Here is a 13,318-nt window from a genome sequence, read left to right as displayed (position 1 = left end):
AGTGGGGTGTAAGATTCTGTTAATAACTGTTAATTTGACTCTAAATTGTTCACAATATCTACCAAATAAAAAAACTTTCAAAATTAATTTCCAGTTTTATTTTGACTAAACGACCAACATTACATGTTGACAAGGGCGGACCCAGCGTTTGATGTCGGGGGGGGCGAATGTAGGTTTCAAAAGTATTTAAAATGGGAGAGTCTGGGGGTCCACCCCACGGAAAGATGATAGATTTTCGCATGCAAAATGTTTTTTTTTTATAACAATTTTGTGCTTAAAATGTCAAATACACTTTTGGTATAGTCGGTAAAATTTTTCACAGAAAATGAGTTTTGGTAAATTATAAAGTTATCAGAAAATAATAAATAAAATACAATAACTAAAGAATGGGCATAACATTTGTAGTAATAACTGAAATTAAAATGTCTTATACATATAATGATTGTGCATAAATAGAAGTTGCAAAACAACAGTTTTTCTCCATCATAGAATGAATTCCATCCTGCGGGTTCTCTTGCTTGCAAAGCGATCAATGACTTTTTCTTTATCAATCTCACAGCCATAATGGATATGCAATAATGCAAGTCCGGTCAGTCTGTCTTCCTTTGTGGTAGATCTCAACCACGTCTTAAGTTTTCTCAATGTCGAAAATGTTCTCTCTGCCGAAGTGACACTTACGGGTAAGGTGACTTAGATTTTCAGGAGAATGTAGATGCCTGGATACAGCTCCTCGTCACACGAAGCGAGAACATCGAGAGCTGTGGAGGGTATTGTATTGTTGATTTCTTTCTCACGGGTCCACTTCGCCTCCCATGATCGAACCTCGGCATTAGGTTGTCTTTCCATGTATTCTAGCCCATTCACTCCAATGAGAGAGCCATACTTTGTAGAAATTTTTTTGACATTTACTTGACTAGAAGAGGAAGTTGGTAACAAAGCTGACAGGCTGTGAAGCCAGGGGTGCCCACAAGGGGGGGGTAACGATGCAGAATGCGTCATTAAAATTTCAGGGGGGGGGGGGGTTGGTTAAAAGACGAGAAAAATGTATATATTATTTACATAATTATAGCTTCTAATGTGAAAATACGTTTCTGGTGCTTTGATAATTGAAAGGGATCTTGTAAATCAAATTGGCAACATCGCACTTTCCTCAACAAAAGCAGTTTGGCATCTGTCGGTTCAGGATGTAAATATTACCTGATATGACCAAAATTATTATTAGAAAATCAGTTTTAATTAATGCAAAATGTGATAAAATATAATACTAAAAAAGTATAATATTATAAAATAATTGAGTAAATCATTGAGAAAATGGCATAAAAAATTTCGGGGGGGGGGGGGGCATATCATTAGGTTAGGGGGGGTGAGTCATAGTGTTTGGGGGGGGGGGGGGACACCTCTGGTGAAGCTGTTGCGTTTATTACGAAAACCGATGTTTTAAATCTTCGACAATGTGCTCCAGAATGGGAATGAATACAGCTCTTCAGAAATATTCAACAGGGTTCGTTGATGGGTAATTTTGTCTGTGTGTTTGCCTTCTCACAAGTCGAGGTATAGTTAAATCTACTCCAAGCTCCTGAGCAAGACCATCAGCTTCGTTGAAAAGTTGAGAAAATAGCTCTTCGCACTGTGTACATTTTGTATTTAGAACAGAAAGCATATCTGCCAGAATAACTTGGGCAACCTTAAGGTCTATGGAAGTCTTCTGATATAGTCTACTCAAAGGAAGAGTGTCTCCCAGCATATCAGATAAGCAGATGACTGTGACAATAAATTCACTCTCACAAAGTGCAGTCAAAAAAGTCTTTGCTTTTGCAGCACTTTCAGCATCTTTCCAAGATGCGGCACACTCTAAAGCCAGAGCTACTTTCAGGAAAGATGTTCGGAACTGCAAAATGCCATCGTGTCTTTCGATCCAACGAGTTTCACACAGTCCAGAGAGTTGGTGACATAAAACTTTCTTGAGTAAAGCTGAGCATTTTGATGATGCAGTGAAGAACGAGATTATCGTTTTCATTGTTGCAATAGTATTTCGAATTGCTTGGATGCTGGAAGATTTTGATATGGTCAAATTAAGAGCATGATTGTGACATGGACAGTGAACAGCATTCACAGCTTCTCGCCTGACTTCAGCCACAGCACCACGAATTTCTGACACCATGACACTGCACCCATCTGTGGATATGCTAACACAAAGGCTTAGGTCAAGACAGTGATGCTTTAGAGCAGAAAGTACTACTTGCCCAATATCTTTGCCACTTACAGTTGGTTCATGTACTTCATATTGGTACTTGTCCTCACTGTTCACAAATTGTCGAACATTTAAAAATTGTAAAACATCTTCGTGCACTGAATATTTGTGTACATACCTCAAAACAAGTGTCAACTGGGACTCGTGAAGCATCAGTAGTTTCGTCGAACATGATGCTACTTTCACTGAACACTGTTCTGTCACTGACTATACAGTAGGTTATTGCCGAGAAGGCAAGGCAGTTATCTGTTGGCGCGGCGTATAGTTGGGAAGGGGGGTTGGTTGTGGTCGCACTGCAACACTCCTCACTGCACCCTCCACTCCAGTAACAGGACAGCCCAGCTTGTCGCCCGCCACCCTCTTCCAACATTCCAAGTCACGCTTTTCCCTTGAGCTCAGGACAGCTGAAAAGTTGAAGGATGAAGGAAACATGCCCAGAGTGAAGTTACTCTCTGTGTCAATGTGGCACACAGCTATCAATATTTTGGTTTCATGTAAGACAATGCGCAGGTGTTTATGTATTTGGCTACATTATCGATTTTGCTTCCCTGGGTGAAGGGGGGGGGGGGGCGATCGCCCCTACCGCCCCCCCCCCCTCTTGGATCCGCGCCTGCATGTTGACAAGCCGCCACAATCAATCGGCTCTACCCTCAAACAACTGATGAAACACAACACATCACAAACAACTAAGAAAATTTCAGTTAGCTGGAAACTTCCCCAAAATACGGCCTTATGATTGGCTACAACATTTACTCTTACAATTATAATTAAGTAACCCCGCTTCTTTGAGGGCTTCCCCTCGCTAAGTAACATATATCTGTCCTTCTCCCACACCTCCCAGCTCTTTTTATTTTCACACAGAATTGGAGGATTCCCGTCAGATATTCTCACTGTCTGGGCTAACGTCTGTCTCTTACTTACACAGGATGCGATACATTATCGTCTTTTGGCGCCGCTCTGTAGCCGCACATCTTTCTTTCTCTCTAACTACAATATTCACTGTCTTAATACCACTATAAATCGCATAACATTATTATTATTTTAAAACAAACATTTAAATGCAATAAAATACTGAAATGCTATGAAACACTGACGTTCACACTTACATAAATAATACCCAAGCCAGCAAAGTGAAAAAATCAATAAAATTATAGTTAAGAGGCTTTTCAAAATGAAATAGTAAAAAACATTAAATTTCATTACAAGAATATTACCAAGCATAAAATATAATTATGAAATCCTAGGTCACTGCGACCTTGAAGGTTATAATCAGCTGATAAATTGCATTACTGAGAAAGCATAATATTTATTCTTAAAAAAAAAATCATTTTTAAGGCTGCGCTGGGGGGGGGGGGGGGCAGAGGATTGCAACATTACAACTTTAGATAAAGGGGGAGGGAGAGGAAATAGCCCTCCCCGACTACGCCCTGGAGTGATTACGATGAAAATTTACCCGTAGGCGCCAGAAGTGGTGTTGGCGTTGTCGGCGCGCACCTTGAAGTGCTCAAACACTAGCATCACCTGCTCGTTGGGCGTGGCGAGGAACAGGTACGTGCAGTTTGTTTCGCTCGGGTAGTTGGAGGGATAGCGCGGGGAGTTGAAGTCTCCCCTCTTCTTGCTCGTGCTCCGGTACGTGAAGCTACACCGGCCGTCGGGAGCCGCCGTGCCGGGGATAAGGTATTCTGGACAACAGGAGAGTGGTGTTAATCTCTCACAGGTCAGATGTTAAGTTTTTTTTTTTTTTAGATATAGATACTACTCTGCTCGAGAGCATTTAAAAATGTGCCCACAGCAATTGTCGATGGGGGTCTTTAAATGTTTTAAATGTAGCATGCTGATCAGTAGGCTTACTCATCATCACACATAATGAGGTAACATTACATGATGGTACCGTATTTACTCGCGTAAAGGCCCCCCTTTTTTTCCAAATTTTCGACTCCAAAAAAGGGGAGGAGGCCTATACGCGAGTTTGGAGGAAAAAATAGTCGTGCGTCTTTGTTCAACTGAGGGAGGGTGGGAAAGGCATGTGCGACGCGGCGGGAGGGTGAGAGAGGCAGCGAGTCCGTAGGGGGGGGAGGCAGTGCTGTGGCAGGAGGGGGAGAGGCAGAGGCGTGGCTTAACCTCCCTCCAGCCAGCTATCACGGATAGAAGGAATGTGAAGCGGTGGGGAAAAAAAAAAAGGGAGAGCGAAGGAAGAAAGGAAGGGTGTTGGCTGGTCTATTTTTAGATTTACCCCTCCGCCGACCTAGGATGGGAAGCAACTGGCGCCGTCAAGAGAAAGAGAGGGAGGGAAAGAGAGAGACAAATGGAGAAGCGCTTGCCGTAGGTAACTGCTCCACCCACTTCCCTTCCTCCTTCACTTCCCCTTTCCACCAAACGACTAACTGCTTACGTCTGTCACGCCTCAAGACAGCCTTACAAATCACCTCCTGCTGCTCACAATACATGGCTTGCTGTTTGATGCATGCCAAGCTGCCCTGCCCTCAGATAAACCCAGAAAAACACGTTTTTAAATTTTTTCTCAAAAATGTTTACAAAACAAGGAGGGGGGCTTATACGCGGGCGGGGCCTTTACGCGAGTAAATACGGTATATACATAGTCGCCTATATACATTCAGGAGAAAAGAACTTAACCTGGTCAGAAAGTTTATGTAATTTATAAATTTTTAATTGACCTTATAATTGCATTTTAAACTCCCTTAATTTTAAAGTTAATACAATTTGCAAAGAATAAAAATATTCACAAAAATTATGCAGACAGACCTTTCTGCTCAAACAACAGATAAATCTCTATCACTAAATATCATACATACAATAAAAAAATTGTATTACTATAAAATATTTTAACACGCACACCACACAATGATAACACTTGAATTACATATACAAAAACACACAATCTGTGTAAGTTTTGTTTTCCACAGCATGACACAATAACAGAAAATTCATTTACAATAAAGATTGTGGCCAAATCGTGCTCAAGTTCAAGATTAACAGGCAACCAAATTGTAGAGTGATTATTCTGCGCACTTAGATGGCCCACACTACAAAAACAGCAATGGTGTAGCCTGCAAGTGCTAAGACACCATGGTGTTGTAGCTAATAGTAAGTAGTTTTCAATGCTTCTGGCTGCATTCAAGATTTTACATGTTTAAAAAGTACAGTAATATCTCGACTTACGCTACCCTATCTTAGGCAAATCCGGATCTACGCAATTTTCAAATCTTCTCGTCAATTTTTTCGTCTTTTGTTTTAACATCTCGCGACTCTCTATTCTCCACTCCATCCACAATATTGTTCAACTTACGACATGTTCGTACATGTTTCACGCGAAGTCAACGTTTAGCTACAAATTATTCTTTTGTGTTATTTATATTGTGTGTTTATTACATCTACGGAGACTTGATAGATTCTACTATGTCTTCTAAACGAAGAACTGATTCTTCTGCATTAAAAAAGAAAAAATAAACATTACCTTTGGAATGTAAAAGTAATATTATCAAAAACTTCAAAATTAACTAAAACTAAAAATTGTCTATTGGCAAAGAAGTTTGATCTACTGGAATCAACAGTCAGAACAATCATAAAATGTAAAGAAAATGTTCTCGAAGTTGTAAATAATGCTCAATCTTTGAATTCAAGCATCATTCGTAAATATTATGTTATTGTCACTGAGACAGAGACAATGTTAAAATTATGGTGTTATAATCAAGTAAGTGAAAATTATGAAATATTGTTCTGTTGATCAGAAAATTTTGTGTTCTAACTAAGCTGATTTTTGAGAGATGAAAAGAAGAAGTTGGGGAGGTGGCTAAAGATGAAATATTTAACGCTTTTAACGGTTGATTCAGCCAAATGAGAATGCATCTCGCTATTTAAAGAAACTCAAACAGAATAGAAGAAGGTGGCCATACCAGCCAAACCATATACAACGTGGATAAGACTGGCTGTTTTTCAAGAAGATGCTTAGAAGAACTTTTTTTACAAAGAGAAAATTTTTTATAAAGAGAAAATATTCCCATGTTTTAAGGCAGCCAAAGATCAATTGAAAAGTGAGGGTTGGCGCGAACGCAGCTGGTGATTGTAAGTTAAAACCGCTCTTCGTTTATCACTCAGAAAATCCAAGAGCGTTAAATAATAAATCTAAAGTTAGCTTGCCTGTGATTTATAAGTTGAATTATAAAGCTTGGGTTACAGCTTCCCTTTTTGAGGACTGGTTTGGTCATTACTTCATACCTGAAGTTGAACATTATTGCCAATCTAAACAGATCCCATTTAAAGTGATAATATTCATCGAAAACACACAAGGTCATCCTCCTGCTACTTTAACTAATTTCGACCCAAGCGTATAAGTTGTATTTTTGCCACCAAATACAACAACCAGCTTGCTTCAACCGGTGGACCAGGGAGTCATCAAAACATCCAAAGCTTATTTCACGAGACGATTGTTTGCGTATCTGCATGAAGCTATGAGACAAAACAATAAGATCTCTGCTAAAGACTTTTGGAAACAGTTCAATGTTCTAGGTGCCATGAGAATAATTGGACTGTCTTGGAAATAAATAAAAAAAAACTTTAAATAGTGTCTTGAAAAAAAATTGTCCATTTTTTTTTCACCACTGAAATCAGGTGGAATCATTGTCAGTGCCTGATGAAATTGGTAATGTCATTGAAGAAGTTGTCGATCTTGCCAGACAAATAAATTTTGAAGTGGATAGCGATCACGTTCAAGACCTGGTGGATTCACACAATCAAGAGCTGACAATCAACTAGCTTATATAAATGCATAACCAAGAGCAAGTCATTGAAGAACCTGATTCTTTAAACCCAGTTCAATTAGAAGATCAAATGACAGTTGGAAACTTGACGGAAGGCCTCAGTTTAATTGATAATTGGTCACAAATTGTGTAAAACAAAGACTCCAGCGTAGAGCGCATTTCTGATATAAAACAAAGAATAAAATAATTATTTGGGTGATTAGAAAAATATGTTATTATTCAGATGGCTTTGTTAGATTTTATGAAGCCTTGTATGTCAAAATAACGCTGGTTTACGTTTTTACAATTCATAGATGTATATTTTGATACATTAAGTACCTATGATTTTATTACTTTTTCTAAAATATTCTTTTCTTTAGTTTCTGGTCCCAGTTAAACACTTTTCTATCTATGTATTTATATGAGAAATTGTACCCCGGCTTATGCGAATTTGACTTACACGGTTATTTCTCTGTCTCACCTATTGCTGAAGTTCATGGTATTACTGTAATGGATATTTATTTATTTATTTATTTGATTTGTTACATGCCACACCAACAGCACAAGGCTCCAACGGTGGGCACAACATGTAAGACATGTAAAAAAAACAAATACAGTAACAGAACAAAAATAAGAACAAAACAATAAAACTTAACTGTGCAGTGAAATGAAATTTTGTGTGGTTGTATTGTACAATGTAGTGATTTAAATTACATATGTTAGGACAATCTTAGTTCGCTAAGAATCATCTCTATCCTCACTTAGCTGCATTTAGAATGGTACTGACTATCATATGAAATGATGTTGTTATCTTACCTGTTTCGAATGTGTACTTGGCTTTGAACCCACGTCCCTGCAGCTCGCCGCTGCTGAAAACCATGACAAGGCGAGGGCCGTCCGACACCACAACCGAAGGCTTACTTTCGTCCCCACACAGTTCATGGTCGAACTTGTCGTACGAGTCTGTTGCTTCCTGGCCCTTCAAGTACAGCTTCAGGTAGCCGTCTGTGCAGCTTCAAACACACAGCAGTATATTAGACATTATCCTAAATGTTGCACCAAGAATAAACAATTATGCTATTATGAACGTGCAGAAATACAGATTTGTGTTATAAATAAGCCTGGGGGATTCGAAGAAAATAATAACATTCACTAAAGCTGAGATGTATTGATTTCCATATCCTCTTTATGTCAGGAGCATTTGCTAACGATTTACATATATAAATATTATTTCATGCATAGAAATTCTAAATTTTCATCCTAGAGGTTTTTAAATGTAGCTTATCCAACATTTTATATAAAATGAGAAATCTTCATACAATTTTTGAACTTAAGAGTCCTAAAGGTTTGAAATTTGGTTGTGTATGACTTATAATAAATAAAAAAAAATTAAAAGAGCTGTAAAATGTAACCCTCTCGTTAGTAGAGGGCTGACAGTATTCTGAAAAAGCATGATCATTATATGTAAAATTGTGGTGGATCAAATTATAATTTTTGATTTTGATAAAACTACCTTTAATGTTGTACAGGTATTGTAATTTATGTACGAAACGACTGCTATTTAGAGTTAAATTACTGAGACATTAGTTTATCATTTGCTGTTTCATAATATTTAATAGCTGTGATGTAAGCAGATGGTATGCTGGGATATTATTCAGCAATTATCAAGGATGATTGTGATCAGCACCACCGTGTGTTTAAGGGCACATGGACCCGACTAAAGACTCTCTCTCTCTTTCTCGCCATGATGTCGCCGTGTGGGAAAAGGAGACTCGAACCCTTCTTAGCGCAGTCACCATTTATGTACTTAGACCTGGCCCGCACTCAGCATCGGGCACTCTCACCTCATGATTACCCTACCGTGTGAGATCTTAGGGCGTCCCACATGCCTGATGTCTGAAGGTTACTGGAACGTGACCAAGAACTAACATGATATCTCTGTAAAGAATATTTACTTACACGTCACGCTACACACTCTCATACATGATTAAATTATAACTTTTAAAAAGCCCTATGACACGAGTCCAGTTAAGGGGGAGGACCTCGTGGCCCAACGGAATTACATACGTTCATTTCAAAGTCTCTAAAAAGAGTTAAATATTATTAGTTAAAGCAGTCTGATTCCTGAGGCAGGCCCCGATGATATCAAGAAAGAGTTTGATGTAATTTAAGACGTGAAACAGAAATACTAATCAGCGATGTCAAGCGATGAAGTCCTTGGGGTGCTGGCATGACCTACTTCGGGCAGTGATGACTTCAGACTGGGCCGGAAGAGCGCTCTCATTGCGGATCGTTAACGTACCCACGCGAAGAGAAACGACTGTTATAAGTATTTGAAAACATGCCTTAGTTGTTGAAAGATAAAAGCATAAAGTACTTGAACGGTTAAGGTAATGCCATCTCAATCCCTCATTATAAATAAAACAATCAGTGATTAAATATAATTTACGTAAATACTGCCTGCTTATGGTTGGTTCAGGTCCGCTCGGCTCCGTCCTTCTTTAAGTTGTAAATAAACGTAAATTAATTACTTGGGTAGCTTAGCTGAAAACACATAACTCTTGGGAAACAAAAATATAAACAAGAACAATTATTTCCTTCAGTATCATTAAGGGTGTGTGGCACTGAAGCGACCGAGAGTCCTCTCCTCTTAACGGGGTTGTGAAGTGCTGTTCTAACACACGACACAAGCCTTATGGTACTGTGGCGGAAATAAATGCCGGTGATGGATAGAAAGGGTCGGGAAGGTAAGGGGTGATGCTCCTGGTCGACGTCAGCTGTCTGCTGCTACTAGCAAACGCCAGGTGTTGCTAAACTAAAACACATCTGGCTGGAAATATAGAAGATATCTTCCCAATACGCATTTGTATTTTGGAACTGGGATCACTGTTGTTAATTACCGTCCAATTATACTTTACTTGTACAACCTAAATTTTATTTATTGAAGATAAAATTTTGAACCTTTAGGGAACTCTATTCTAGATGGCTCTATATCTACATATATATATGCCATAACTTTTAAAACACAAACACATTCAAAATCACTTAAGGGGACTGCCTAACTACAGGTGAATTAGTGTGGGTGAAGCAACAATGTAATGTTGGCCTATCCTGCCAATCACAAAAGATCTAGTCAGTCATATGGCTTAATGACATCCAGGAAGAACATTACATGTCTTTCCTTGGAAGTTAAAGCAATCGCTGTATCTTTTTGTTATTAAAATAAAATCATTACCGTTATGCTCGTTTTCTTTTTGATATTTTCACTGCAATAATGAATGCACATGGTAAGAAAAAAATTTAAATCCCCTTATAATCTGAAGTTTCAGTCAGTTATTTAATATACTATGTATTAACATGAATATTGTATTTCACATGTTGTATTAAATACAGAATGATTCCTTAATATATTAATTTGAAGGCCCCTAACATTAAAAAATTAATGATTCATGAGAAAAAACAGCTTAAGTGCTACACATCTATGTGCACTAAAATAAGTGGATACCTACAGAGATAGCATCACATATAGTCAAACATGCGATACAATAATCTAAGATTCAAAATATCACAAAAAAGATAGAGCATATAGATGTTTAATGAGTTAACACGTAAAGAAATAAATATTTAATAAAGGTCATAATTTTACAATTTTGTAAAATTAATTATCAAAAATTTACCTAAAGATGCTTTGAAAGGACAGTGTAAGATCGTTTATAGGAATAAAATCTCTTACGTGATGCATAAAACTCTCACAAGAGTAATATCAACTACCTAGATTTCATTTGTTGCCATGAGAGAGAGAGTTACTATGACATGATTTACATGAAGTTAGTATTATAATAGTTGCTATTGCTATAGCAAATTTTGAGTGTTGCTATATCCCTGTCATTGAAGCATCCATGCTTTCAAGCTAGCATTCTAACACAGTAGGATGTTGCACTTACTCTTCTTTGTGACGCCTGGGAATGTCGAACATGTGGAACTCAAGCCTCACCCTCTCCAGGTGCTGGGAGTCTTGCATGCCGTAGATGAAGTAACGACACACAATCTTGGGAATGTACGGGAAGGGGTAGTTTGGACTGTACACCCACCCAGACGACTCCTTCTTGCTGAGGATCTTCTGGTCGCACTCCGAGCCTCGTATGTGCTCGCTGTCGTTTTTGCCTATGAATTCTGGAAAACAGTACAGCTTTTGATAGCGAACCTTCTTTGGTTTCATTGTATTTGGTGTAAATAACATCAGCATGTTCTTCCCTATCAGAAAAGCACAATGATCATGTGATATGTGGGAAGTTTGGCTTCCCATCCGAAGAATATAACTGTCAGTGTCCAGCTTGAAAATTGGATGAGGTGAGATGATAATGGGACATCATAGCGATGATGCTGGGAAAACTCACTGACTGAAAGATACGTTGGCCGACCACTGAAAATTATATAAATTTTCTGTTAAACTTAACAATTTTACACTAATTTAAAAAATTCTTGATATCGGTTTACAATATCCATTAATCAGACATTGATGTTCACTAACCTAATTTTACAAAACTTTCACTGAATTCAAAGATTCCCTTGAAGCCCCTGTTTTGAGTGTTGGCCGTCCTGGGTATCGTGACGAAAGTGACCAGCAAGGCAGCCTCGGACGAGTACAGGACCAGGTTCCTTTGTTGACCGCAGTAAGTCCCTATGACTGTGGCGTTGGTGTCGGGCCCGTCGTACAGCTTCATGTAGTCGAAAGGGCAGCTGCAAACACATGACACAAATTCCGTTAATATTTTAAAATAGTGATTCTTGTGACAGAGGTCATTTAAGTTATTACATTAGAAATTACACTGAAATAAATTATAATTTAGATTAACTCAATTCGAGTGTGACTGTAATGTTGGGTACAGATCTTTGAGTCGTGTGTCAGCCTAACTAACCTCATCATAAAGACTAAATATTTTAAACATTTTAAAGGGGATCATTTAGAATTTTATAGTGTAAATATCTCGGAATCAATACAACATTAATTTTTGATAGCAACAAGAATGAGTTTACGCCAATTGTAAATTTCATTTATGTCAGTTTGGAATAGATGACGATTGTGTACAGAATTAATTTTTTTGAATACTTTTAAGTCATCTGTAAATAACATACCTGAAGGACTTAATTCTAATGATATTATAAATTAAAAATTTAAAAAATATGGGATGTGAAGTCCCTTCTTAAGGAACTCTAGAACAACTAGCAAAATGTAAGGAGAAATTACAGTTGTTTATTGAAATTAAACAAAGAACCAACCTATAATTGTGTCACATAAACCAGTATTTCATAGCTTTTCAAGTAATATGGAGTGATTTACAGTGTCGAAAGCTTTGGCTATATCAAAATAACAAGCATCTACCTAACCTCTGTGTAACTTCAGTATGTTAGATTAAGAAAGATGAGTAAATTTGTGAATGTTGTTGGTTTTCCAATTCTATGTCCATGCTAACTATCGGATAGTCTGTTTTCTAGATTAAAAATTATGTGTCTATAATATGATTATTTCCAAAAATATTTGCTAAACTGTTAAACAGTGATAAACACGTATAGTTTGTGATATTTAGTTTACTTTTCTTTTGTGTTTTGATGCTCTTGTTTAATATGCGTTGCAATAGAGGCACGAGTAATTGTGAGCTTCATTTTCAAATAATGTTTGGTATTTTATCTGGCCTAGTTGACCTGGTGGATTTTAGGGATTTAATGCCCCAAAGTTGCCATACTCTCAGCTATGAAAGACAATGGAATTATATACAATTAAGTTACCAAGTAGGTATTAATGGATTGTCTTACTTTGAATATTTATCTTCAAAAGCTTCAAGATTTGTAGAATATGCAATTGCATAATTGCATTGGAAAATAGATCTTACCAAGTATTAGAACTTTATTTTGAGAGGTTTTAATTATAATTTATATTGACTCGATTCCAGGGTAACTGTAATGTTGGGTAGGATGAACTGATGAAAATTTCTGTTTGTTAGTACAGGATTTATATTGATCCTAAAAATTAGATATTGCTTTGTATAGTAAAGAGTTAATACTAGAATTAATTGACCAAGTTTCAGTAAGGAATAGGTATTTATTAAGTATTCATTAATTTTTCACCAGTAAGGTTTTTGTTTAAAAATTTTGAGGATGAATATTATTTTAAAACAAAAAAGGTTTAGTTGAATTTTTTTTTAATAAATATGTATGCATATTCTCATAGTTTGCATTTATAAGAATTGTATTTATTTATTATTTTTCTAATCACTATCCCATATTCACAGGACAATGCTATTTGCCCACA

General features: G+C 37.3%; 2 protein-coding genes across 3 annotated transcripts in view; one reads left to right on the top strand and one right to left on the bottom strand.

The window, feature by feature from the left end:
• The window catches only part of LOC134543067 (heterogeneous nuclear ribonucleoprotein Q), a 778,099-nt gene that overhangs the window by 378,295 nt on the left and 386,486 nt on the right, over positions 1-13,318 (top strand). The gene's annotated exons all lie outside the window — the stretch shown is intronic.
• Positions 1-13,318, bottom strand: part of LOC134543285 (cubilin) — a 295,632-nt gene that overhangs the window by 8,418 nt on the left and 273,896 nt on the right. Inside the window, exons 7-10 of the mRNA XM_063388195.1 lie at positions 11,540-11,748; positions 10,953-11,181; positions 7,825-8,021; positions 3,705-3,933 (exon numbers count right to left, since the gene is read on the bottom strand). Coding sequence (XP_063244265.1) covers positions 3,705-3,933; positions 7,825-8,021; positions 10,953-11,181; positions 11,540-11,748 — 864 coding nt within the window. The remainder of the gene's footprint in view (positions 1-3,704; positions 3,934-7,824; positions 8,022-10,952; positions 11,182-11,539; positions 11,749-13,318) is intronic.

This window comes from Bacillus rossius (assembly GCF_032445375.1).
Source record: "Bacillus rossius redtenbacheri isolate Brsri chromosome 9 unlocalized genomic scaffold, Brsri_v3 Brsri_v3_scf9_2, whole genome shotgun sequence".
Taxonomy (NCBI): domain Eukaryota; kingdom Metazoa; phylum Arthropoda; class Insecta; order Phasmatodea; family Bacillidae; genus Bacillus; species Bacillus rossius.
Note: the sequence above shows the minus strand (reverse complement) of the source record. Positions and strands in the feature narration are given on the sequence as shown.